General features: G+C 49.5%; 1 protein-coding gene across 1 annotated transcript; it reads left to right on the top strand.

The window, feature by feature from the left end:
- The first annotated feature begins 257 nt into the window (after window positions 1–257).
- Window positions 258–22,414, top strand: PRDM1 (PR/SET domain 1). Its single transcript, XM_075554718.1, has 7 exons — window positions 258–485; window positions 2,039–2,278; window positions 8,812–8,931; window positions 12,131–12,383; window positions 17,359–18,446; window positions 18,918–19,046; window positions 19,452–22,414. Exons 1-7 carry the CDS (start codon window positions 444–446, stop codon window positions 20,025–20,027), a joined length of 2,448 nt encoding a protein of 815 aa, XP_075410833.1. The 5' UTR covers window positions 258–443; the 3' UTR covers window positions 20,028–22,414.
- The last annotated feature ends 4,519 nt before the right edge of the window (window positions 22,415–26,933 follow it).

Below are 26,933 nucleotides of genomic sequence, written 5' to 3'. Positions count from 1 at the left end.
AGTCCAGCCCCCGTCTCCGGGAGGGAGGAAGATTCCGGGGGGGGGGCGTGTGGAAACGCACCCGCACCGGGAGAGGCGGCGGGCGGGCGGGCGCGCGCTCGGGGGTGGGGGCCTCCCTCGCCGGGCTCCGCGCGCTCGGCCGGCCGAGTTCAGGTGTGGCCACGCCCCCACTCCCGGCAGCTGGTGAATCAGAAGGCGAGTGGCTAATGGGCGGCAGGGAGGGGAGAAGGAGCGCCCGGCTGGTTAACTGGGGCTGAGCGCGCCGCCGTGACACTCGCCCCGCAGTGTGGCCGAGACGCCGGAGCAGCGCGCAGCACCTGTGCGCCGGGCGCCGAGTCCGCGCCGGGGCCGCCCGGGAGCGCCGAGCCGCACGCAGCCTCCTCCGCCCGGCGGGGGACGCGCTCGCCATGCCGACGGGGCAGCGATGAGCCGGAGCGCTCCCGATGTTGGATTTGTGCTTGGGAAAACCTGTGGGTGCGACCTTGGTAAGGACCTGGATTTTCTTTTTACCCTGAAATCGACCCGAAAACTTTTTCTTTTTCTGGTTTTTTTTTTTTGAAGCGCTCAGCCGGTCGCCGTAGAAACCGAATGCTCCGGCTTTCCTGCGCTCCGGCGGGTAGTGCTGTCCCGCGTTTCGGGGACTCGGTGCCCCTCGTTAACCCTTTCGGCCCGAGGCATCCTTGTGGTCCAACGCATTGGAATCGCAGATTCTGCCCACTCCCAATCCAAGCAAGTAAATATTCCAGGGTTGGGAGGATTGCTTTAAAAAAAAACATTTGTTGATTGAAGATCACGAGTGTACATGCTGGAATAAATAAAAAGTAGCCAGTTGGTCTCCATTTCGGCTGAAAGAGAAACCGCGCTGGACAGTGGCCCGGTTGGGGTAAAAGAGCATCGTCCTGTTGGAGGGAGGACAGAAAAGGCCACCTGGAGGGACTGACGGACTCCCGCGTCAGTGTGGTGTTTACATTCTGGCCGGCGCGCGCTCCTACCTGGGAGCGATACCAGCCCCGGCTTCCCCTCCGGGGTGCCGGCGCTCCCTCCCCGCAGCCCCGCGGGAATGGGCAGCGCGGCTGCCCGGGCTGAGGGAGGAATTGCGGCATCATCTGATCAGCTCGCAAGTGGAAGTGAAGCCTGTCCGCCGCGTCTCGGCATCGGCTGGAACGTTACAGTAAACTAGCCCATCAGCTCTTCTGGGAATCGAGTGCTTTCAGACTTCAGTGGGAAGTGCTATTCCTAGCCGAGGGCTCCGCGGAGGAATCCTCCCGAGGGCTTGCGATTGAGCACTTTTAGCTGGGGGGGGGTTCCACAAGTTGGCCAGAGATGCCCCAAGTCAGAGGAAGCGGCCGGCCGGGTTGCCCCGCACCCCGTGTGCCCTCCGTGCGCCTCGGGCCCGGCGTCGTGGGGAGGGCTGGCGGCCCGGGGGCGCGGGCAGGATGCGGCCCCCCGCGGAGCGGGGGAGGGGCGCGGGGCAGGTTGTTTTGAAAGTGGCTTCGCGTCGGGAGCTGGTGGGAAAGTTCAGCCTTCCCCATTTGGAAAAGGCCGGCCCCGGGTTCCGCTCCGCCACCGCACGCGCTTTCCATTTTTAGCTTCATTCAGAGGCAGACGGAGCTCCTTCCTCTTCCTCTCCTTGTTTGTGACACTTTTCCGAGGCAGCGTTTCCACCCCGCGGAGGGTCTGGCGGCCATGACCCCAGGCGATCCGGGACGCAGGACCGAGCGCCCGCCCCCCCGCGCGTTGTGCTGCCCTGAGAGGTAAAGCGAGGCTTGGTTTGTGCTTGGGGGCCCCCCACCCCCAGGAGGCTGCCCCTTTCCCTACTTTCTTTTTAAAACCAAGAAGAGCATTTTAAGACCCAGCCTCTTCAAGGCAGGCTCTCTTTTTTTTTTTTTTACGGCTTTTTGGCTCTTACTCAACTGTACCAAGCACTGCATCTGCTTTTAAAGTCTGCAGACGACCGTGTTAGTCATAGCCTCGCAGGCAGCCACAGCGGACGGACTGACGGACAATGGGGATTAAAGGCCTTTCCCTTCTCTTCCAGGCTGCCCCGAAGTGTAGCGCCAACGCAGTGAGGACTCCAGGGTTGGCCGAGGGGACCATGAAAATGGACATGGAGGACGCGGACATGACTCTGTGGACAGAGGTTGAGTTTGAAGAGAAGTGCACCTACATCGTCAAAGACCACGCCTGGGATTCGGGCACCGACGGGGGCACTTTGGTGCCGGCTGAGGCATCCTTGCCAAGGAATCTGTTTTTCAAGTATGCCACGACCAACCAAGAGGTAAGCCTCTGCCCTTGGGCCCAAGAAGATTGCCACCCAACACCCAGGTCTCCCCGACTTCCACCGGAGGAGGGTCTAACTGGGAATCTTGAGGATGGGTCAGCAGTGATCATCCAGTTCACGGCTTTCCCCTTCCCTAAGCCAGTTCCTTCTGGGGCCGCCAGCCTGGAGTCTTGCATTAGGAAACAGTTAAACGTCTGGGCTTCATGACACTTCGGCTTGTGTGTGTGTGTGGTGGGGGGGGTGTTCAGTGAGCTCAGAGGAAGCAGCTCAGCGATGGCCTGAACACTTCAGGGTTCCAGTAACTTTGGAGGGAGCCCACCTTTTCTCTGAAAAGGCATTCCCCCTATTCCTTCGTCTCGCTTTGGTCCTTGGGCGGCTTTATTCTTTTAACGAGCCAGCTTTACTAGCTGGGTTTCTAAAATTATTCTCCAAACCTTGACGTGTTTATGAACTGGAGTAGTGATGGTGTAAACTGAGAAAGGGGGTCATGTGAAGGTGTCCTCTCGCAGGAAGACTTCAGAGCCAACCACTGTTTATCTGTGGCAGCTCCTGGCCTCTGGCTGGGCTGGCACACTGAATCCTTACTAGCCTCTGAAGTGGGTACCCTCTCTGTTGTTTCAGAGAGGCTGAAAACCCAAACTTGGACCGAGACCCTGATTTGTGTTTACCCTTTTATAGAACGATTACAGCGAGGCGTGATGCTGAGCTGTGAAATAGCTCCGAGAACCGCCTGTGTTGAGCTTCAGCTATTGCAGCTGCCCTGACCAAGTCCAACCACTCAACCCCTTTCCTGCGTTACCACCACCACCAGTTTACTGCCTTCAGAAAGTAGTGGGAAAAGGGACCCTTGGCTGGTGGGGTCCAGAGGGTGCTACTGTTTATTGCAGATATGCTCCATCCCTCTCCCCCCACCCTCCTGCCCACTTCCCTAAGGAACATTTGAAGGAGTTGAGAAGGGTGTTTGGGAAAAGCTTTGTCTCTTTCCTGTTTGTGTCTGGGGGCAGGGCATTTGATGAGGGGGAGACACAGCTGTCTGAAATTAAATCGAGCCACGCTGCTTTGTGTTTCATTAAAGCTGAAACTTTGGGGGGTGGGGGGGGCTGCTGGGAGAATGGAGGCAGATTTCATAAAGGGCAGAATTTAAATTGTATATTAGCGTTACTAAAAACCTACCCCCAGAGGTCGACCTTAATAATTATACCTCTTACTGAAGGTCAGACTCTTCCCAGTAGAAAGTCTCATAATATGTGGCCTATGGCATCAAAGTGAAGTTAGGTTTTTGGGGGGTATTTAAGGTTTGCCAGTGGCATTAGAAGGTGAAAGGAACCCCCCACCTCGACCCCACTCCATATAAAATCCAATCCAATACGGGTCTGTTCCCAGAGTTCATTTGGGCTGTGCTGTTTGGGCCAGCCCATTGGGACCGAAGTAAAGCTCTCCATTCTGTGGGTCTTTGCCTTTTAATGCTACTCTGTAATTCCCTTGTCCTCAGTTCAGGTTTTCTGTCTGTCATTCTACATAGAATTCTAGCTAAGTCAAGGAATGTACCCCGTTGCTTTAGTTCAAGGCATATGGTTCAAGCCAGAACGGGGACTGACTTGTGTGGAAAGTCTTCTGATTTCCTGAGCCAGGGCTTTTGCTCATGCTTCATCGGCCCCTCTTGGTGTCACTGTGGCTTTATGTATCATCTTGCCAGTTGAGACCGAAGCGTTGTTAAGTTTGTTTGTGTCGTTTTCCCCTGAAGTGGTAACTCTTTATTTCAGTGTGTGAAGCTCACTAAGTAAACAAGCAAACATACCGTGTGCCTGCTCTTAAAGAAGTGGTCTTTCATGACAAACCTAGGGGTTCAGTGTTCGCCCACATGTTCTGCCACTGGACCATTTGATGGAGATAGTGTATCAGAATCATCATGATGACAGTGGGGTTGGTTTGGGGTTAATCCTAAAAGCAGCCAGGAAACAAGCTTCCATGCTAGATGGTCTTAAAAACTTACTCCGCTGGCATTTGTACCTGTTTTCCTGCTGTTCCCTCCTTCCTCTTTAAACGTGGCAAAAGGACAGCTCCCTCTTCAGTAGTTGAAAGAGAGAGGGCAGCGTTTGCTGAACGCTTGCGAGGGTCTGGTGGCTGCAAACCAGTTCCAGAGCAGGAACTTCTAGGGCTGATGAAATGTTTACATTCTCATTATTCAGTTAGCCCTCTAAGTCATGAGCCGTGGAAATAGGAAAAAAGCTCTTTTACGTGTAGTTTTTATTTGACTGGTTTATCTTGCCCTCCCTTAAATAGCAGGCGACGTTACATTGTGTACTGTTCTGCTGACATGCTGGGGATTTTTTTTCTTAAACAAGATCATTTTTCACTATGAATCTGCGCTATGTGTCAGCACCTTTTTTTTTAAAGCAAAACATACAAACTAGATTTGTGACACCTGTGCCCCCGCCTACCCCCCAACTCAACATTTCTAGATTTGGTTTAGAATCGCTCTGCACTTTTAATGAGACTGTGCTTACTTCCTATTTCCAGGACCAGAACCAAAGATAGACATACTGGTCAGAACCTTTTTCAAACTGGCGGGTTATTGTTCTGTGGGGTTTCCCCGCCCCTACCCCTTGGCCCCCTGAAATAAGCCTTAAGGAGCACTTGAGGGACAGAAGGTTGGATTTAGACATTTACATCTCAGAAGCAGCAGCCACCATCGTTGAGGGCCCTTGTCTAGGAGAGGCGCTGTGGGTCTGAGTGACCTCTGGTGATAAACATCAGGGCGATCCCGGGGGACTCAACCCCGTGTCCATTATTAACTCAAGCCATCTGTAAAACGTATCTCTCCGTAACGTGCAATTCTCTCTTGTTCACACTGCCTTGTATTTGTGAGGTGAGGTGCCACCGCATCACTGCGTTTCCTTTAATATAAAGATAATTAAGGAGGAAACCTTCCAAAAACATCCCTGTTCACTCCACCCCTCTTAAAAAAAAATGGGGTGAGTGACAGGCTGACGGCCTTGGTGTACTACTGAGTTCTAGTCATCTCGACGCAAATATCCTTCGAGTCCAAATAGAATTTTAATCAAATGAGTCACTTTTACAGGGTGAGGCTAGAGGAGGGGGAGACATAGCTAGTAATTAAAAGGCCCTTAATGTAATTTGGGGTGAGGATGCTCAGACCACACTAGGCCTGGTTAATGTTTGTGCTGAAAACACTCTGCTGCGGCCTCTTGGTTATCTGTTTGCACTCTTCCTAAAGGAAGGGTTTGCTTTCATAACAACCAAAAACCCTCCCTGCCCTGGGACTTTCATTCGGCACCCCACCCCGCCTCCAACCTGACCTGGAAACGCCACTTCCTGTTGTACCAGTGAAAAAGAGTCCACAGAGGCCTGTGTTTTGTCGGGAAGCCGCCTCAGATGGCGGGATGTGCTTGTACCAGAGGCCACTGACAGAGACAGATCTGCCCAAGTGGCCGGGAGTCGGCTCTGCGCAGCAAGGCTTCTGTGGGAGCAGGTGCTGGGAGGACCTGTTGAAGCCCCGTGTCCCTGCGTTGGCAGGTTTCAGAAGGCATACTGCCGCCTGTCCCCAGCAAGAATTCTTTAGGACCCTGGTCAGTTCCAGTGATCTTTTTCCTCCCCAGTTAGGGGAACACATTGTTTCATTTTAATGCCGTGAAACTCAAGGCGCACACTAGGCTTCTTTGTAACAACAGCATTAGATAGCAGTGTTGTAGTCACGCGGAGGAGGTTGCCCAAGATAGAGACCCATCGGGATCTTCCTGGGGACAATAGAATTCGCACCTTGTCCCTCCCTCCCCATTAAAAAATAACAAACCAAAAAGCCCTGGATCCTTATCTCTTCACCACCACCACCACATCGAACCTATGACAAGACCCATATTCTTAGGGGGCGTGTTATGCTGTTAAAGAGGGCTGGACTAAGATGGCCTGTAGGTCGATCATCAAGCTCAAGCGCCATTGAAACCTCGAAACGCCATGATTTCGTGTTTATAAGTTTATTTAGATGTGCACACTTATCTTGGACCATCCCGGGGAGCTCCACCCATAGCAGTGTAGCTGACAGGGTTCTGCCCCACTCCTGGCGCCTCCGTGGTGATGGCGAGCTGCTTCTGGAAGCGGGGTGATTTTTGAACCCACCAGTTGCTCTGTGAGAGAAAGAGAGGAGGCTGTCTACTCCTGTGAAAATTGTAAAACCTCAGAAAACCCAAAGGGGGCTAGTTCTACTCTGTCCTGTGGCAGTAGCGTGAATTAGAATTGCCTCGGGGCACTGGGTTTGGTTTTTGGTGGGTCCCAAAGAATTGAATATTGGGGTTCTTTTATTTGTTCTAGAATGTTTATAGGCCTTTCTTCTGCTACAGTCCCTCCTCTCACTGCTGGTTCACCTGTACTGGATTTGTAAGATTTTAGGTGGCAAGAAGTATTTTGGGTACATCTCTGTGTCTCCTCCTCTGACTTGCTCATGGTTTGTGCTTAGTAGGGTGGCCCTGTCCTCCACAAATTCCTTTGCAGACTCAAACTTCTAATTGACTCCTTTGGGGCCACGGGAAAATGTTGCATGTTTTCTTAGTGTCAGTTTGATAGGTAGAAACCAACAGGCCCATTCTGGGTTTTTGTTTTAAGTACTTTGGAAGAAAACCCCTGGCCTCCGTGTAATGCTTCTTGTTGGTGATCTGGCTCTGACTCCCAAGACTGTCTGCAGGAGGCTGTAATTTAAAGCAAAGTTGATGAACCAGTTGGGTGCCTTTCTTAAAATTAATGCTTTAAAGTGGATATGTTGAAAATATCAACGGCTAATTATTGGCTGACCAACAAATGGCTTTGTTTGTTTTTCCTGTTTGTCATTTCAATCCTATAGGCTAATCACTCACATACATGAATGCCACATGATCTGCTTCTCACAGAAGTCGATTCCACGAATTGCCAAAGTTAGACTCACTCCCCAGTATGCTTGTCCAACGGAAACCCTGGCCCTCTGACGACAGAAGTCTGTCCGGCTGTGCAACACACACCTTTCCAACAGCTGTACTGCTAGCAAATACCAGTAATGATAGGCAGTTATTGAAGGAGCAGCTAGATGGAAATGGAGGAGGAGCATGAAGGGAACATCCGGGCCCCACGCCCCACCCCCAGCTTTCTGCCAGGCATTCATAAAGCACCCCCTAGGCCCCCCACCACCACCAGCCCACCAGCCTTGTTTCAGCTTGTGTGACATGTAAGCAGTTTCCTTTCTTTTCCTCTTTCCGTTCTGGGTGTGCTCTGTTGGCTTACACACTGTCAAATTGTTACTAACAAATAAACCAAGCCATCGGATGCTAAGAAGCTGACACGAGAAAGACTGGTCTCTCTCGGCCAAGGTGATGTGATGGTTTCTTAACCATTTACACAGGTGAAGGTTTTTCCTGATCGAGGGCAAGTCATAACCGAAGCCGTCATAGTGTGTTGTGATGAACAGTTTGTGAGCGTTTATGGATTTGTCATCGTTGGGAAGAAAATGATATCGAAACCACTGGGAATACTAAAAAAGCTGAGGGGGTTGGGCTGTCTGCGCCCCATACAAATCCTTCTTCATTTTGATATCCAGTGTGTCATAGATAGACTGGTTTGAATAAAAAGAAAATAAAAATGGAAGAGTGAGTAGGTGGATGCAAACTAACGTGTGCAGTGTGTGCAGCGCTGCCCAAGTAGCCATTCTGTTGAAGAATCATGAATTGCTCCCGATTTGTGGTTGGTGATTAACCCCCCCCCCCCACATAGTAAGGCACTGCAAAGCCCAACGTGTGACCCGTCAGGTTGAGAGGTCACTTGCTCAGATCTTAAAGCCCAGCCTCTGACGCTCCTCAGTATCAAGTGTTTCACCGGAGGACCTGGGACCACTGCTGAGTAGAAGACCCTGGAGGAGAACAAAGTCACTTGGAAGATCTTTATTAACGAACACTTACAAACCATGGGGTGGGTGGGGCGGGGAGACCTCATTTGGAATGAAAAATAAGAAGGATGATTTTTGGTCCCGTTAGGCCTCTGTGGAAAAACCAAAGAGCGTGATTTTGGTTTCTGAAGTTAAAGTTATTTTTTTTCCCTGCAGGACACAGTATTTTTGTTTTGAGGGAGTAGGAGATACAGAAAATGGACGCGGCGGAAACGGTCTTGTCTTGACCATCTAATTCATCCCCCCACCCCCACCCCACCCCACCCCCAATCTCTCTCATCCACGCAGTTTCTCTAGTGTTTAAAAAGAATTTAAGGAAACGGTCTGAGACTCTTCTACGGCTTGGTCAAGCAATTGTGTATAACCCAAGAGTTTAACACAGTCCCCCTTTCCGGTGAAACTGGTTGTTACTGAGTTAGGCCCTCTAATTACCTTTCGTGGGTCTTTGATTGTATTAGCCGGAACAACAAAATGAAAGGAAAAAAACAACCGTGTGGTCATTGAGCTCATTCCGACTCAGGGTATTAATAATGCAATTCGTGGAACTAGGGATTGGGTGACATTTTACAGGGAAGGTAAAGGCTTCGTGTGTTGTCCTCTGCAGGTTATCGGTGTGGTGAGCAAGGAATACATACCCAAAGGAACACGATTTGGACCACTCATAGGTGAAATCTACACCAGTGATACAGTCCCCAAGAACGCAAACAGGAAATATTTCTGGCGGGTAAGTAAGGAAAAAATTCCCAGAGGCGTTATGTGTTAAGAAAAAAGCAAACGAGCTAGAACTGCTTGGTCAGTTTCTCCTTCAGCCTGTCCTGAGGCACTCTGGGGCCCGCCCACCAGCACATAGCAGACCCTTCGGAAGCAAAGGCGAAGGGCCGGGGACATGTGGCCCTGGAAACCCAGCCTCCAGGCGGATGTGCACTCCATGTGAATCTTAATTTTTGCAGCTCATTAGTCTTGTTGATGAAAGGAACCAGTTTGCTGCTTGCTTCGTGAGGAGTTTCATTTGCATTTCTCTGCAAGGAAGTAGTGATGAGTCAGCCGAGCCTTAGCAAGCGTTCACCCTCGCCTGATTTCTTGCTGAGTTAACTTCAATAGAATGCAAAGGTTATAAATGAATTGTCTTGAAATAGATGCTATGAAGGAAGGAAGGAAGATCGGGCTTGGGAAATGAAGAAAAGGCCACTGGCCCCTCTCTAGGCAAACAATCACACTTGACTGTGTCTGTAGATTGCCCAGCGCAGAGAAAAGGCTCATCCTCACAGGACATGGGAGGTGGTGAGCTTGAACATCCAGCCACGTCTGGTTACCCAGGGACCCTGGAGGCCGACTCAGAGATGAACTAAATCTACGAGACAGACCTTGCACCGGGAGTGGACAGAGTTCCCGATTCCCAGCATGTCTTTCGGGACCACTCCTTTCCTCCACTTAGAAAACAAAGCTATGCTTCCCCACTTGAAAAATGAAAGGTGCTTTTTATACAGACGTACAGGACTAGGGAGAGCCAGGATTTCAGTGTTTGTGAAGAAGAAATACCAGCATGGTTAACAACAAGTGTTAGGTTACACTTGGCCAGTATTTTTGCCTAGAACTCTGTTAGTCTTGTTATCCAAGACATCTGGTGGGAAGCATTCGGTAGCTGTTCCTAAGAAACGCATTTGATTATTTGTTTGTTGTTTTGAATCCAGAAAGTTTTTAAAAATTATTTTTAGAAAATTTTTAAAACTACTTTTTAAGCAAAAGAGAGCTGTTGCCAATTCACGAAAACCTGACTCTTCATGAGTTTTATTTAATAATTACTCACGCTGAAAGTACATTTACATGGTTTTCTTATTTACGTGATTTTTAATAGGGAAAATGTCATGAGTGTATTTTTTTGCCTCAACTGCCAATAAATCCTTCCCAGAAGTGAGCCACTGAGTTGTATAAATTGTGGGAGGCGAAGGCCTGAATTAAAGACACGCTAAGTCTCATTCATACACCTGTCATTTTGAAAGGACCCCCCCTCCCCCCCCAAAAAAGAAAAGCAAGAAACCCCTCAGACCCTCCCATCAGTATCCTAGTCCCCTGATCCTTTAAAGAGAAAGGGTAAGTGACTGGAAGGCCTTCCCTAGCATGAAGGTTGTAGTCTGTCAGTCTGTCCACATACTAGGGGTATTGTAGGCGAGCCCACCAGCCCACATGTTAAAAGCAGTCTGATTTTGGTGGCAGGAATACTAACATCTGTTGTGGGAAAAGAAAACGTTTCATGCAAATCACACAGGAGAGGAGGGACGTTCAAGTCGAGAAACCAGTGGCATTATTTCTTGTAACTGCCCTGTGAGTCAGCACGCTCTTCATCTTCTTGAGAACTTAGGGAAATGCAGCGAGGTGATAGAGAACAGTGTTCGTTTTATGCATGCACTGTTTTATTTTCTTGTGGGTGTGGCTCTGTGTGACTTCATGGACCCGAGGTGTTTTCTGTTTTTTAAACAAGGATGCAGTAAATTGTCGTCCGTGGAAGGCTGCCTGGAAGCAGCACACCCGGTGCTTTAGAAAGCAGCTTCCGCCCAGCGGCAAGTGCAAGAGCAATGGAACCCCATGTTCCTGGAAGTTTGCACATCAGAGTAAACAAACTTGAAAACCCCTCTTGATAGCAGAATTCACCCAGCCTTGTTCCATTTTCTCTTAACAAAACACACCGCAAAAGCTCTCACAGGCTGCTTTGATGAAGCCACATGTGTTTCCCCTTCACAATTTACAGGAAGTTACTCTTAAAAGAAAGTGATTCTGGTGTTTACTGCCCATATTAAAGGGACAGAGTTCCTTTTTATTTTCGATAACGTTGGAGTGAAATAGCAGAAGCGAGCTCTAGGCTGACAGCACAGTGTGTGCGTGAGAGCGGGGCCTGCTGGAGAGACGTCGCTGCGCCCTGGCCTCCTACTTGGGAGACTAGACGTGGCAGAGGACCAGGTATCCTTGATTCATTAGGACAGATGGTGCTTAAGAAGTGACAGAGAGAGAGACTTTCTGGGGATGGAGAAGGAGTTTCTTGAGAGGCTCGCTAAGATAGAATCTCCTCTTCCTAGCGGCGCCTTCTCAGCCAGTGGCTTCAGTCTGTCTGCTAAGCAGGAGGGCCCTTGCTTTAGTGCCAGCCCGGAATTCGTTAGGTGTGGCCTGACAGACAGACAGGAGGGGTCGCTCTGCTCTCCGCTGGCTTGAAGCTGAAGCACAGGGCTGAACACGCTTCTCCGGAGGAAAAGCGACTTCTCCGTAGACTTTGTCAGATCCTGGCTTCCGTCCAGGGGCTCACTTTGTTACGGCAGGTGAAGTTCACCCTTGCCCCACCCAGTGTTTCCACAAAAAGGCAAGGTTCCAAGTATTCATCTGAACAAGTGTTACTTTAGGACTTTTAGGGTTGGGGGTGGAGGATGTTTGCATAGTGAAGCCTTGGGCGGGGGTGTAGGAAACGGCGAGTACAGGGACGGAGAAAAACCGAGACTCGGGTTGACGTCGTCGGTGGCAGTCGGTGCTCTGCGCCTTACCCAGGTGACTCAAAGCATGAAAGTCAGCACAATCGGAACTGAACTTGGTGGCAGCAGCCAGTTGCCACTCACCGCTGTAGCAAAACAGTGCTCGGCCGGTGGCTTCATCCGCCAGAGGCAGCTCCTACAATGAGATTGGGTGTTTCATGCTTGGGCGATTGTTCCCGAACATGCACCGGTGATAAAAACCGAAATGGAAAAGGTAAATGACAAAGTGTGCCTTATCTGTACCCGCCCTTATTTCTGCTGATTCAAGCCCGCTCCGGCGGAACCGATGGCATTCTTTTTTCCTTCCTAGGCAACGGGACCAGAAGTCACACCGGGGGCTGGCTGTGTGTGTTGCTTATGGGTGCTGGGGGATGTGCCTGTCTCTTACACGGCTTCTCTTGTGCACAGATCTATTCCAGGGGGGAGCTCCACCACTTCATCGACGGCTTTAATGAGGAGAAAAGTAACTGGATGCGCTATGTGAATCCTGCCCATTCTGCCCGGGAGCAAAACCTGGCTGCGTGTCAGAACGGGATGAACATCTACTTCTACACCATCAAGCCCATCCCTGCCAACCAGGAACTTCTTGTGTGGTACTGCCGGGACTTTGCAGAGCGACTCCACTACCCTTACCCTGGAGAGCTGACCATGATGAATCTCAGTAAGTGGGTTACACACAACAGCAACTGTTGCGATGCCAACAGCGTCAGTTCTGTCCATAGGCGCTAATAACACGTGGTTTAATTATGCAGCTGGTGGGCCACCGTAGGGGCGTTCAGCGAGTGGCTCCGGAGAATTTCTTTCTTTTCCCCTCCATTGCTGTTCCCTAAGTGACCCTTGAGCATCTCAAAAGCAAGGTGTTTGGGGGGGGGGGGGGGATTGGAATCGCTGCTTGGAGAGTTCCCTTCAGGAAGGTCCAGGAGTAGAAACGCATGTCCAGTTCTCAGGGGGATTGGCAGAAGTATGAGAGGAGTCCCTCTGCACCCTGAGGATGCAAATGACAGTTTCATGTTTGTGGCCTTTCTCCTTGGGCCTTGACACATGCTCAGACACGCCACGGAGATGTGTGTGTGGTTGTGCAGCCATTCCTAGAAAAAAGCCAGTCATGATTTTTCAAATATTATTGTAAATAGATCACCTAGAGATGTTGTGTCTTGCTTCCTTCCTTATGGTAAAGACCTAATTATCTGACCTCTCGATCAATGTTACAGTAGCTGCCTATCACTTGATCAGAACAAATTCTTAGCTCCTTCACTTTTAATTTTTCCTTGGGTTAAAATTACTATCATGACCTCTCTCTCTCTCTCTCTCTCTCTATATATATATATATATATATATATAATATATATATATATATATATATATATATAGAGAGAGAGAGAGAGAGAGAGAGAGAGAGAGAGATCGAGATCTGTGTGTGTTTCTGTCTGCCAATGACTTCTTCATTTGAGTCTGTCTCAAGTGGTCTCGGGTAATTTAGGAAGCCCCATCAAGTTCTTAGTCTCTGTCGTTGCTATGGTTGTCTCAGAATAGTATTGAAGATTTGTTCTTTGGGATTTGAAAATGCAAAACGAATGCTGAATTTTGGGGGTTACTTTTTGTCTTGATACTACTTCGAACTAAAAGAAAAGTTACACGAAGAGTATAAGAATCCCATACATCCTCTACTTGTATTCACCAATACTAGGCTCTCATTTACGTTATCCGAAGTTAATTTGTTTTCGCTCACATTTTTATCTTGGAGACTTTTGGGCGTAAATGTCAATTTTCACCTATGTGGGACTTTTGATCCGAACTTCGGGATCTATGAACAAACTAGCTAGTTACCTGTCACTGTCCAAATATTTTCACATTGCCCTATTTACTTGAGCTCGTGTATATTTTCCATTTTCTGTAAATCTGGGGCTATGGAAATACAAGTCCCCTACGCACAAATGAGGTCATGTTTACACACACAAATGAGGTCATGTGTTAAGCATCCAACAATTTGATTCTGTGTGTTTTCATCCCGTTAAGGTAACATAATAGATACACTTATGTACACACAGTTCACCTTGGAACTTTAGGAAAAGATCTTGGAATGTTTAGAAACAGACTAGCTTTCAAACTAAGACCTAGCTGTGTAATCGAGTTCTGGCCAGAGACGGATTGTTCTTTTTCTTCATCTCTGATGGGGGGTGCATACCCTGGTGTCCGTGTGCTCCAGGCCCGGTGCTGAGAGTTGGTGGCAAAAGCCGTGAAAGCACAGTCAGGTTTTTAGGGAACTTCGTTCCAGCAGGGCATCTCCTGGGAAGAGTTGCTGGCTCCTCCTATGCAGAGCAAGCCAGGGGGTCTCCTTACATTTCTGGAGCTTAGTCATTTCTGGGCCAGAGAGAGTCTTTGATACGCTGTTCTTTCCGCACAGAGTGACTCCATGTGAGGTGACCCAGCCCAGTGACTTTGCCCCAAGCATGGTGAAGCTTTGTCACATACTCCCCCACCCTCTGCCAATCACCAACTGTTCAAGGCCTTGCATTTTTTCTCTCTAATGAAAAGACTTCATCCCAGTACTCGAAGCAATTTGCATGCATACTGTGAAAAGACACCTTTGTTTTTCACTTTCTGTAGAATCTTCCAATGATATGGGGAAGGGAGAAAAAATTAAAAGGTGGTTAAACCTTTCCTGGTCCCTTTTCTTTGGTACAGTTTTCACAGCAAAGAAGGGAGGTCACATGAGCCAGTCCCTTTCAGACAAGCCTCTTGCTGCCAATTGTGAAACCAGTTATCGTAGGTGTGGCAGCTGATGATTGAGACTCTATCAGGAAAATTTCCACTATTTCATCAGGTCTCACAGGTTTGATTGTGTCTCCAAGAGAGCTGTGCTGGGTTTCCAGACTTGAGGACAGTGCAGTTCTGGGCCAGCATCCTCCCCGCCGAGCGGAGCTTGAGGGCAGTGGTTAGAGTTGTGAGGAGAAAGGATTGGGAATAAACGGAGATAAGGAATGGTAAATGCCAGTGGTCACAAATGCTGAACAACATTAAAAAGAATTAAAAAGCAATCAGGTTTTTTTTAATGGGATAAAAGCAATTCAGTTCATTCCCTATCCCACACAGTTTCTGAGGGATATTTTTGTACCTCTCTATCTCATCTAGAAAACAGTTAAAAAGTTGACCAAACTGTAGACTTGTCAATGCTCATCTGCTTTCTCAGTTTCAGTTGAAAACGGGCTTTTGTTTTGCCGACGGCAGAGCTTCTAGGTTCTCTCTTGTAGTCTTGGGGGTTCTTATTATAGAACGAAAATGTGAGTCGGCATAATTAAGCCATTCAGAGCCTTCTGAAGGAGCTCACTCTTGAAATGACTCCATCCGCCTACAGCCAGTTATGATTTAAGAACAAAAACAGATCTTGATTTTCTTTTTCATGTTAGCTCAAGCTGCTGCTGAGTGGGGGAGTCAGAAAGGAGCCCAGCTCCACTGGTTGCTCAGCTGCTGGCGGGTTTTTCAGAGGGTTACCTTCCTGGAGACTGCCCAGGGCCCACCTGCAGGCCAGCTCCACCAGGCGAACACTAGCGTCTTCGGATATTGTTTCAGGACAAGATAGTAAGCAAGTTCTCCTCTTACAGGTGGAAGACCGCGCAAACACTCACTGGATTTATTCTGTGCCGGGTACTCTGCTGAGCATCTTGCACAGAAAATCCCCCAGCCCGGCCTTCTTATCCGCTGCCCCCTCCTTAGCTTTGTTTCCATCCTATCATCTTGACGCTAACATGGTGTTTCATGAGACCACCTTCCTGAACGGGGGCAGTGAGTGCTCTGTCTGGACTTACAGGTTTTAAGTTCAAGGCTTCATTGTGTTGGGAGTTTTAGAACCAAGGGGGCATTGGAGCCACGAAGAGGAGAAAATAGGAGACTGGGTCAAACATCATTTGCCAAGTAAAAGTGGCAGAAAGTTAGGAGTGACGTTTCTCTTTATTTTCCTCTGATTAGGGTGGCTCTCTTTCTCTCTCCCCCCCCCCCCCCCCCCCCCCGTTTAGTTTGGGCTCTGTAGCTCCTAATCAGGTTTTGTTCTAAGCCTTCGTAAATTCCTTCCTGTGGCTGTGAGATGCCTAGCCTATCAGTTTTCCAACTTCGTTGTCTCTCTCTTCCTTTGCCGTTTTAGCTTTAAAAAACAAAAGTGACAATTTGAACTTCCTGCCTGCTGGCCTCCCTGAAAGGCTGATACCGGCCTGATAAGGCGATATTTATTTTGGTTCCGTGGCTTCAGAAACCCCTCTCCCTCAGCCATCTCTTCATCGACACCCCCCACCCCCACCCCACCCCGTCGGCATCTTCTCAGATAGTGCCCGTCTCCCGTGTTTATTCTGAGGCTGCTGGCTGGCCGAGGAGTAACTGATAACAGCTGAAAGGCGATAACATTCTCCGAGGAGCTATCAGACTGGAATCGAATCCCTGCAGCCTGTCAGCCAGAGACTGGATTTGAAGGGTTCAGAACTGGAGTTGCAGGTAGTTAATGTCCAGCCCTATCACATAGCAAGCCTGGAGTTCTTTCTCTGTTAAATCTCGCTGGGGATGCTTTCAGACACCCAGTGACACTTGACAAAAGCTGGAGAGCACTTCTGCCTGGAGCCAGCCCTCCTTGTGTGCTGCGGGGCCAGCTGTTGGCACACCAGCTTTCTGATTGACTGATGGCCCGCCAGGAACCAGACCTCGATGTCCACGCGATCTGTGTCTCACTTTTGACTTCAGGGAATGCTGAGCAGGGCGTTGTCGGGCTGCTGCAGCCTGGGGAGCTGGGGTTTTCCTGGAGACAGCTTCATTCACAGAGGACATGTTTGGGTCCGAGCAGTAGGTTTGGGGCGGGTGAGGGGGCAGAGCTGTTCCTCTCAGGGCTGCTCTTACTAAATGACATATTTACCCAGTAATCATACACCTTCGTTTGGAGCAAATGCGTTCATCTGGCGGCTGCTGTTTCTGCTGGTGCTCCAAGTAATTGAACTGGCTCGGGAAGTGCCTGCAGTGGCTTGGCAGAGGTGACTGTGTCACGCCTGCGATTCCCGGGGACAGCCTTGCTCCGAGCCTGCTTCTTTCAGAGCTGTTCTTGGGTTGTCCGGAGTGTGGAGGGTGCGGGGTGGCCCCCACATCCCCTGTCTGTCTACTGGGGCGTGGGCAGTTCGGGCAGGCTTCTATCAAATTCTTATTAACCCAGAATGGAGGTCAAAAGTGATGACTGCTTCGTTACTTGAAATGAGTCTCGTAATCTTTCACATCTCGCTCACAGGGTGTGCTGATTTCCTCTAGGTAAACTGTGAACAGCAGAATGACTTGACAGTCACCTCTGACACCCCCTGCCCCCGCCCTGGTAGTTTTCCACCCCGTTTTAAATGGAAGTGGGCCTGTTCGAGTAGAACAGCACTTCTGTGTCGGTGGGGGTTTTCACTCGTGAGAACACAGGGGTCCCGATGGCTGCAAGCTGTTGCTGAGCTGTTTCCCGGAGGGACGGGAGCAGCAGTGCTTAGAGGCCCACGGGTGCTGGAACGCACTGGCGCAGGGGGTGTCGAGGCGCGCAGTGTCTTGATCTGTGTCGCCAGCGGTGCTCTGGCTTTCTCGAGAGAGAGCCCCCCACCCCCTCCAACTAACTGCCTTCTCCTTCATTTCAGTGCCCACCCAGAACCACCCTAAGCAGCTTAACCCCGAGAGGAGCGAGCTTTGCCCCAAGAGCACCGCCCCCAAGAGAGAGCACAGCGTGAAAGAGATCCTCAGGCTGGACTCGAACCCCTCCAAAGGGAGGGACTCGCACCGGGCTAACATTTCACCCATCACTGCAGACAAGGACGTGGAGGACTTTCGGAAAGACGGGAGCCCCGAAATGCCCTTCTATCCTCGGGTGGTCTACCCGCTCCGGGCCCCGTTACCCGAAGACTTTTTGAAAGCTTACGGGATGGAGAGACCCACTTACATGACCCACTCCCCTCTTCCGTCCTCCACCACCCCAAGCCCCTCGGCCAGAAGCAGCCCCGACCGAAGCCTCCAGAGTGCCAGCCCTCACAGCAGCCCCGGGGCAGCAGGGTCGCCTTTGGCCCCGGTCTCCCAAGAACAGAGGGGGGACCCCTATGCGTACTTGAATGCGCCCTATGGCCCCGAAGGCTTGGGTTCTTACCCGGGATATGCACCTCCGCCCCACCTGCCCCCCGCCTTCATCCCCTCTTACAACGCCCACTACCCCAAGTTCCTGTTACCCCCGTATAGCATGAACTGTAACGGGCTGAGTAACATCAACAACTTTGGTCTCTTCCCGAGGCTGTACCCCGTCTACAGCAACCTCCTGAGTGGGGGCAGCCTGCCTCACCCCATGCTCAGCCCGGCTGCCCTCCCCAGCTCCCTGCCCGCCGATGGGGCCCGGAGGCTGCTGCAGCCTGAGCACCCCAGAGACGTGCTGGTTCCGGCGCCCCACAGTGCCTTCTCCCTCACCGGGGCCGCCGCCAGCTTGAAGGACAAGGTGTGCAGCCCCACAAGCGGGTCTCCGACCGCGGGCACCGCCGCCACGGCGGAGCACGTGGTACAACCCAAAGCTACCTCAGCAGCCCTGGCGCCCCCCAGCAGCGATGAAGCCATGAACCTCATCAAGAACAAACGAAACATGACTGGCTACAAGACCCTGCCCTACCCGCTCAAGAAGCAGAATGGCAAGATCAAGTATGAGTGCAATGTCTGCTCCAAGACGTTTGGCCAGCTCTCCAATCTGAAGGTGAGGAGAGAGAGAGCTCATCTGCGGGGGGTGGGGGTGGGGGGTCGAGTGTACCCACTACTGTATTTAGCTTACTATCTACGAGTCATAAATGACATTTTCAGCAGTAGGAAACTTGGTGAATGCAGGTCCTACCATTGCCTCTTTTGTGGGTGGCATTGGACACCTTGCCGCCTCTCTCCACATTTTTAAAGGAACTGTGTGGGTTTGGGCCAGAAGATCAGGGTAGACCCTGCTAGACCAGGTCTTCCCGAGTCAGAAGCGACTCGATGGCAACTGACTTTGTCGCCTGTTGAGTTTGGTCCCAACACAGCGCGCTGAGCCTCTCGGGGGTTGTTTGCACCGGCTGAGACATGGTCTTGGTGCCGCTCTTAAGCCAGTGGCCTCGGGAGTGCCTGCGGGAACGAGCATCTGAGGCCGACAGTGGGTCTCGGTGCTGTCGGAGATCTAACGCCTGCGCCTTCTTCCCAGGTCCACCTCCGCGTGCACAGTGGAGAACGGCCTTTCAAATGCCAGACCTGCAACAAGGGCTTTACTCAGCTGGCCCATCTGCAGAAACACTACCTGGTACACACGGGAGAGAAGCCACACGAATGCCAGGTGGGCAGCACTGCTTGGGTGAAACCTGGGGACCAGGTCTTTGGTGTTGATCACCCCCGAGTCATGCAGCCTGTAGTTTCCCCACACCCACAAGTCTGCCGGCCCTGGGCTGAGCCCATTACTAAGGCCGAGCACCCTGGCCCTCCCAGGGCTCTGTCCTCGCCGGCAGGCTGAGATGATGACACAGCCTGCTGCCAGTGGGTGGGAAATCAACACCACCTCATGTGCAGTGTGTCGCATCGCCCTGTTTGCTTAATGCCACACCGTAGGTGCCACGGCAGGGAGGCTTCTCGCTGCCCAGGTTTGGCTGGGTGTTTGTTTTGTTAAGCTCGCCCCTCCCGTTGGCAGCTGCTAATCTTCTGGTCTTCCTGTCTCCCTTCTCTGCCCTCATCCTCACCCTCGCAGGTTTGCCATAAACGATTCAGCAGCACCAGCAATCTCAAAACCCACCTGCGCCTCCACTCGGGGGAGAAACCTTACCAGTGCAAGGTGTGCCCTGCCAAGTTCACCCAGTTTGTGCACCTGAAACTCCACAAGCGCCTGCACACGCGGGAGCGGCCCCACAAGTGTGCCCAGTGCCACAAGAGCTACATCCACCTGTGCAGCCTGCAGGTCCACCTGAAGGGAAACTGCCCCCTGGCCCCCGGCGCCGGGCTGCCGCCGGAGGAGCTCACATGCATCAACGAAGAGATCGAGAAGTTTGACATCAGTGACAATGCTGACCGGCTCGAGGACATGGAGGACAGCATCAACGTGGCCTCTGTGGTGGAGAAGGAAATCCTGGCCATGGTCAGAAAAGAGAAGGAAGATGCGGGCCTCAAAGTTTCTTTGCAGAGAAACCTGGAAGGTGGACTCCTCTCCTCAGGGTGTAACTTCTACGAACCCTCCGACCCGGCCCTCAGGAAGCTGCCTCACCGCCAGCCACTACCTCTGGAACCTGTAAGGGTGAAGCAAGAGACGGTTGAGACAATGGATCCTTAAGATTTTCAGAAAAATGAAAAGTGTTGTTTGCTTTTGCTTTTTTTTGTTTCTGTTTTTAACTTATGACTTGGTGAGCCAGGGTGCCTGGAGCAAATGTGCTTGTCCATTATCCCAGTCTGGCAAAGCTCTCCTGACAGCAGGTGTGGGGGGAGACCTCCTCCCCTCTCTGGAATTAAAAGAAGGAACTCCAAAGTCACCGAAATCTCAGGGCATAAACGAGGCAAAGACAATATATATATATATGTATGTATGTATGTATGTATGCGTATTATATCTACTTATTTACACCCACCTCTATCTATTTGAACCTGTATATTTTGAGTACTTGTGTGGATATGTTTGCAGAGCGTCCCCATTACTAAGACTATTGCCTAGTAGCTATAATTATTTTTTCAATGATGATACTTCATAATTTATTATGCAATTTACCATTCAGAAAGCAATAATTAAAAACGTTTACAATGACTGGAAAAATTCCTTGTAATTTGAGTATAAATGTTAGGATTTTGTCCTGTGGCCATTCTTTCTGCACATCTACTTAAGTACCGTACCTAAGACTTAGCAAATCTTATCATTTCCCTCAGTCACCTTCCCTCCAAGATATTTGAGAGTGAGGTTTTGGTATTGCCAAAGTTAAAACAGTTGATGTGTTCATCGGTAGGATCAGAAAGAGTTTTAATGGATGTGTGCAGACTTACCCAGTCATAGCTTGATTAGCAAGAACAAGAAAGAGAATCGTGTATGTTTCTGTACCATTCTGATTTATTCTCCCCATTTATCCATAATGTTACCCAGAAAAGAGGCAGGAAGGTTTGGCCAACCTGTATCTCTCCTTAAGAAGTGCACCCTCCCCTCAAGTCATGAATGTGGCCTGTGGGGGGGCCAACATGCCTTCTGCACCACAGTGTATTATCTGAAAATGTGAAGAAGACAAAATGCCGTGTTTGAAGCCACTGCCGGGCTCCTCCCAAAGCGCTGGCGGGGGGTATGTGTGAGGCTGGGGGCTTGAGTCTGGGTGGGGTGTCGTCGTTGGTTACTTTGTGTCAAAACTGCACCATATCGTGGTGCTTTGTCTGGAAGGAGTTCGAAGTAGATGGGCTCAGGCCACACTCTGCAAAACAGAAAAACGGGTATCGTCGTCGTCTTGGGTAAAAGCGGGTAACTGAACATTCCTATCTCCAACACATCGATTTTATGTTTTTCTGTCAAACTGTCCTCAGTATTTGTGTTTTTACGTGTTATGCTTAATTTAATCGAAGATGAGAGCGTTGCGAAGTTGTTCAACAACAATTACCTCATTGAGTGTGTCCAGCCATGCAGGAAATAGTGTCTTATTCTCTAATGGTTTGCTACCCGAGAGAAGAACCCCAGTGTGCGCCACAAGGACAGAGTGTGTGTCATTGTATCCTTGTACTGCTGAAGCCAAAGACTGCGTGTCAGCATTCAAGGTGTAGCAAAGAATGATGTATATTTATAAATCTATTTATACCACTATACCATGTATATGTATCTATATATATTTATAACCACTTGTGAGCCAAGCCATGTAAAAGAACCTACTTTGACCTAAGGCCCTTTGTATCCACCCACCCACACAATCCTTTCCTGAAACTGCTTAGCACTCACGGTGGTGTGTGTGGACCATGACCTAAACGTGGGTGCCGAGGGTGGAGCCAGAGCAACACGGTTTTTGCTTTCCGACTAGAAGGACCATGTAAGATGGCTTGATTCTTGTTCTGCCACATTGTAATGATGTGGTCACACCAAAGTCAGAATGAGAAATCCTGCCGTCCATCGGCTGCCGGCCACCTTGCTCCTGCTCTCTTCCTCTCCTCGGTAGTGACCCATCTCTTGGCAGTCCATTTGGCAGAGGACCTTTTGTTCATGACCGTGTCAACCTCTGCAGAATCGAACATATCTCGGATAAGCTGGGGACACCTAAGAGCCTTACTGATTGGTTCCCTTCAGTAGCCAGACTAACAGGATTGTGCATGCCAGTGTGATGGGGCGTAGCTTGAATCTAGAAAAACCAAAGCATCACTCCCCGGACACTGACACCAGAGAGGCCAGACCTTCTCTTCTCAGCCACCATTAGTTATCTTTCCCTCTGTGCCTGCTTCTCGCTGGTGCTTGGCACAAAGATGTGCAGCGGCTTGAGACCGGCCTGCTTCCTTCGTGTCTGACTTTCCCTCTTAGGCCTCTTACATGTGAAGGTTGAGCCCACAGTCAACGGTGGTTTTCTTTTTTTCCTCAAAGTTAAAACTGACCAAAGTTATTGGCTTTTTACTTTGCTAGAACAAACTATCTTATGTTTACGTACTGGTTTACATTTGTTATTTATGTGCAGATTGTCAAAATGTAAATTAAATACAAATGTTCATGCTTTACCAATGCTTGTCCAGTGTCTTGAGTTATGGAGTGAGCAGTGAGTGGCATCTTCCCTGCATGGTGAAGGGGGCCCAAGACCACATTTTGGACGCCACCCAACATTGTCTCCACGATGCTTCCCTTTCTCTTCCAAGCAACAGCGATGCTTTCAGCACCCTCTCCCCACCCCACACACACACCAGTGACCACTTGTGAGTGACATGCTAACATGGATCCGTCATCTCCCTCAGAATGGCTGACAATCATGAGCTCTACACGTATTCTTCAAGAACGAGTCTTCAAGCCTGTAACTGGGAAGGTGTGTCCGCTTGTGTTGGATATGTCTTGTGTGTTTTACTTTGTTGACCGGACTGGTAGAGAGGGCAAGAAGACGTGGGTTTACTCTAGACCATCTTGGAGCCTCATGGGTTAGGGTCTGGGGAAGCCCTGGGCAGCTGGGTCTGGGAACTTCCATGGAGTGTAAGCTGTATCAGATGCATTCCCCAGGGAATATATGCATCTGCATAACCACCTTGCCCTGTTTCTCAGGATATTTTCCCATCACATCTAAACTTTTCACTAGAAGATTTCTCTTTTTCCAGAATCTGGGCGTGCACTGTTGGCATCCAACTCAGGGATCGTGTGGGAATAAGTCCACTGGTCTGTCCACTAGAAGCTAACCTGTCTCCCAGAAACACAAGTAAATCTGAGGCTCACTAGATAGACCTGAATGGAAGTTACTTCCAGAAACTGGATGGTGTCTTCAGTGAGAAAAGATCTAAACATTTTTGGCAAATTATGTTCATGCTACCTTCATGCTAAGTAAAGTTTTTTCCTGCCTTCTACACTCAAAGATGCCCGGTTTAGTTTTCTTTAAGGCTTCGGCTTTAACTGCACCTGAACATCTGTAACAAGAATTCAAAGTGCTGCCAACATGTCCTTGGAGTTAAGAAACCCAGAACCCTATTGTCTTAAACGTGCCAAATGGTGCTGGTTGAACTCCTAATTTCTACAGGACCATTGTAATCAGGTTACCACACAGAGCCCAATAAGATACAGAAAGTAATAGCAAACTGCCATAAATCATCATTTGCTTACTTGGCAAAGAACTTGAGAATTCTAAATGTATGCACTTGTAGACTGTTTAATGAAGCATTACACGAGATACTATTTACCGATCACTTTGGTCTACCAGGCCGAACTCCACTCCACGTTGGACTGAGGTTTTGTGCTTATCAGATAAGGAAAGATAAAGAAGTCACCTTTTCCTGAGCCTTTCTTCAACAAAATAAAAAGGTTGTGCAGAAGTTATGTATTCTATTTATCCTAGAACATATGTACCAGAACATACACTTAATGGGTGTTTATAGACATGGTTGTAGATTTCCCCCTCGCCTCTTAGGGAAACGAAAACAATTTAGAACCCATAAATTGGTATAAGTGAACTTACTCATCTCTCTCTCTCTTTCTGATTCTATCCAAATTGTCTTTAACAAAGAGACGATGAGGGAGAGCCAGAACGGGAATGAACAAAATTAGAGACACGTGGTCGAGGGATTCTGATGTAAAACCAGGCCTCTAGGAGTCTAGAATAAGGTGCTCTAGAAGAAAAGGCAGGTCACAGAGGGGGCAGCTAAAAGAATTATAACCGGAGGAGAAGTCCATGTGTCTATGGAGCCAACCCAGAAGACTCCCCTACTCCTTTAAGAAATCATACTTCTCAGCTCCTGCCACATCTATTCCACTAACAACTTCAAATCATAAGAAATAAAAACAAACGAATCAGATGGTTCTGAGCACTGGCTGCCTCCTTTGGATCCATTTTTGGGTGTATAGCAGCCGGAAGACAAGCTTCAGCATTTGTGGGTAAGCCTCCCTTCCCTCTCTTTGAGTTCAAGCCCTCAGCTCACGAGTCTGTTCAAGGTGCTGCCGACAGCTGCTCTCTGAATAAGTACGTCATTTTAATATCAATTAAGTCTTGATCATGTAATTTAAACAAAAATCCAGCAAGACTCTTAAGAAATCATTTTTTACCCGACTTACGCCAATATTCATTGTCCGAAGCACGGAATGCTGGAAACCCACCAAGCCTCTCCTACTTTGTCTTTCTTTATAGGTTTGGGAAGGGCTGAAGCCGAGTTGGTCAGGGGCAAATTTCTTTCTGAATTTAGGGTAGATTTTATTTAACATAAATGCTTAGTCACCTTTTACTTGCCTTCTAACTCCCTCTTGAGAAAAGAAGGCCCTGGGAGAGAGGGAAAAGTAACTTGGATGAGAACAATTACAGCATGTTAAAAAGGGTTCATGAAATCCAGGCCATGCCCATCCTCTTAGGTCTCTGAAGGGGCCGCCTGTAGGGCAGCGGTTCTCAAGCTTCTAGTGTTTTGGTGACCCCCCCCAACCATCAAATTATTTTCGTTGCTAATTCCTCACTGTAATTTTACTGCTGTGATGAATCAGGCGACCCCTGTGAAAGGGTCGTTCAACCTCCAAATGGGTTGCGACGCACAGGTTGAGAACCACTGGCCTAAGAGCCGTTCCTACCATTGGAGTTTCTACCACAGTGGATTCCTTTTCATGGGAAGAAGTAAGAGTCTCCTTCTGAGGACAGTTTAGCAAGGACTCAGCTTGTTTGAAAGCACAAGATGAAAAGATGCTCTGGTCAATCATTCGGATTTTGCACATCTGAGAACACGATAAATGTAAGACTTGGGTAGCAAATGTTCTGGGGTAATGCCGATGGTTAATGTGATCACTTGCTAACTGAAAGGCTGGTGGTTCTAATCAAGTAAACAAACAACAACAACAAGTCAATGTCAATTCATAGCAACCTGATAGGACAAAGTGGGACTGTCCCTTTGGGTTTCCAAAGCTGTGATCTTTACAGACCCCCCAAAAACCCAACTCCCAAACTCATTACTATCAAGTTGGTGCCCACTCACAGCCATCCTAGAGGACAGGGTCGAACTGCCCCTGTGGGTTTCCAAGAGTAGAAAACCCCACCTTTCTCCCAAGGAGCACTCACACAGAGCTCACTGTGTAGCCACTGCCACCAGGGCGCCTGTGGAATGGCCTTTGGGTTCCAATCGCTGATCTTTTAGGTTAGCTGTCGAGTGCTTTCACCACCATGACAACAGGGCTTCACTCATCTCCCCAGAGATGTCGCAAAAGAAAAGGGTGACCACCTGCTTCTACACAAGCCATTCCCCAGAGACCGTGTAGAATAGAGCTCTTCCCTGACTCGCGGGAAGTTGCCATGAGTTGGAATTGACTCGACAGCGACTGGTTAGGTCATCTTCCTGAGGCCCCCTAGGGAAGGCTAGAGAGTCTCCAGTGCAGATAAGAAAGATCTATGTGGACAAGCTCATTCTGAGCATCTGTCCCTGATAGCATGACATGAACTGGGTGAAATGTTTGAAAAGCAATCACACAGTGGAGTTCCCAGGAATTCTGAAAACCCCAAAACTCACTGCCATCCAGTTGAAGCCATAGTGACCCTATAGGACAGTGCAGAACTGCCTCTGTGAGTTTCTGAGACTAACTTTACACTAGTAGAAAGCCTCCATGCTCTTCTTCAGAGCTGCTGGTGGTTTCAAACTACTGACGTTGCAATTAAAAGGCCAAGACGTAACTGCTATGCCTCCAGGACTCCTAAGAATTCTGACAGAGAATGGAGAGCGATTCATGGCACCTCTCTCAAAGATCATTGGCCCTGACACTCTGTCAAGCAGCTCCAGGGTCGGCCAGCACGGTGGTTACTCGGAACGTGCCTCCCACCACAACTTCTCTCCAGTCATTCTTCCCGTCTACACAGGCAAAGGAAGTGAGACACGCCCTTTTCCCCCTCCCATGTCACCCTCCCTTGTTGGATCCCTGGTTTCAGTCTAAGTAACCCACAGACATTTGTTTTGAGACTCATCAACTGAGGAGCCTACGTGGAGCCGTTTGATGGCTCCCAGTGCTAAGGGGTGGCACGTGTCCTGGGTGCCACACATTCCAGCGCGCACCCCAGTTGCCTTCCGCCATGGCGGTTTCCAGTGCCGTCTGTGAGAGTTCCTCCTGCGATGGAACATGAACTGCCGTAGGGTTTGTTGCCCATCGAGAGGCCTCTAGGCGGAAACTGCACTCACGGAAAGAGTCGTGAACAGGTAAATCTGGATGCTTGGTTCTATCCTCCGTAACTAGGTACTCCTGAGAAAATTCCAGAACTCCCCTGGGTCAGTGTTTCCAGAAAAGTCAAGAAGCCATCCGTGGCTTGTCTTCCAGGTTTTTTTTGTTTTGTTCAGAAGCCTTTGGGAAGGAGCATTGGGGGCAGAGTGGGTCACATGTTGGATTGCTAACTGCAAGATCAGAGGTTCGAAATCACCAACTGCTCCGAGGGAGAGAGATGAGGCTCAGAAGAAACCCACAGGCAACAGGTCTCCCTCTGAGTTGGACCCCATGTCCGTGAACTTGGGAAGTCTTGCAGCTCTTAACACCAGCTATTGCTGATGCTGGGTGCCTGTGAAGTCGGTCAATTCCAACCCATAAGGACCGCAC

The sequence above is a fragment of the Tenrec ecaudatus genome, chromosome 7, assembly GCF_050624435.1.
Source record: "Tenrec ecaudatus isolate mTenEca1 chromosome 7, mTenEca1.hap1, whole genome shotgun sequence".
Taxonomy (NCBI): Eukaryota; Metazoa; Chordata; class Mammalia; order Afrosoricida; family Tenrecidae; genus Tenrec; species Tenrec ecaudatus.
This window is presented reverse-complemented; position numbering and strand designations above follow the sequence as displayed.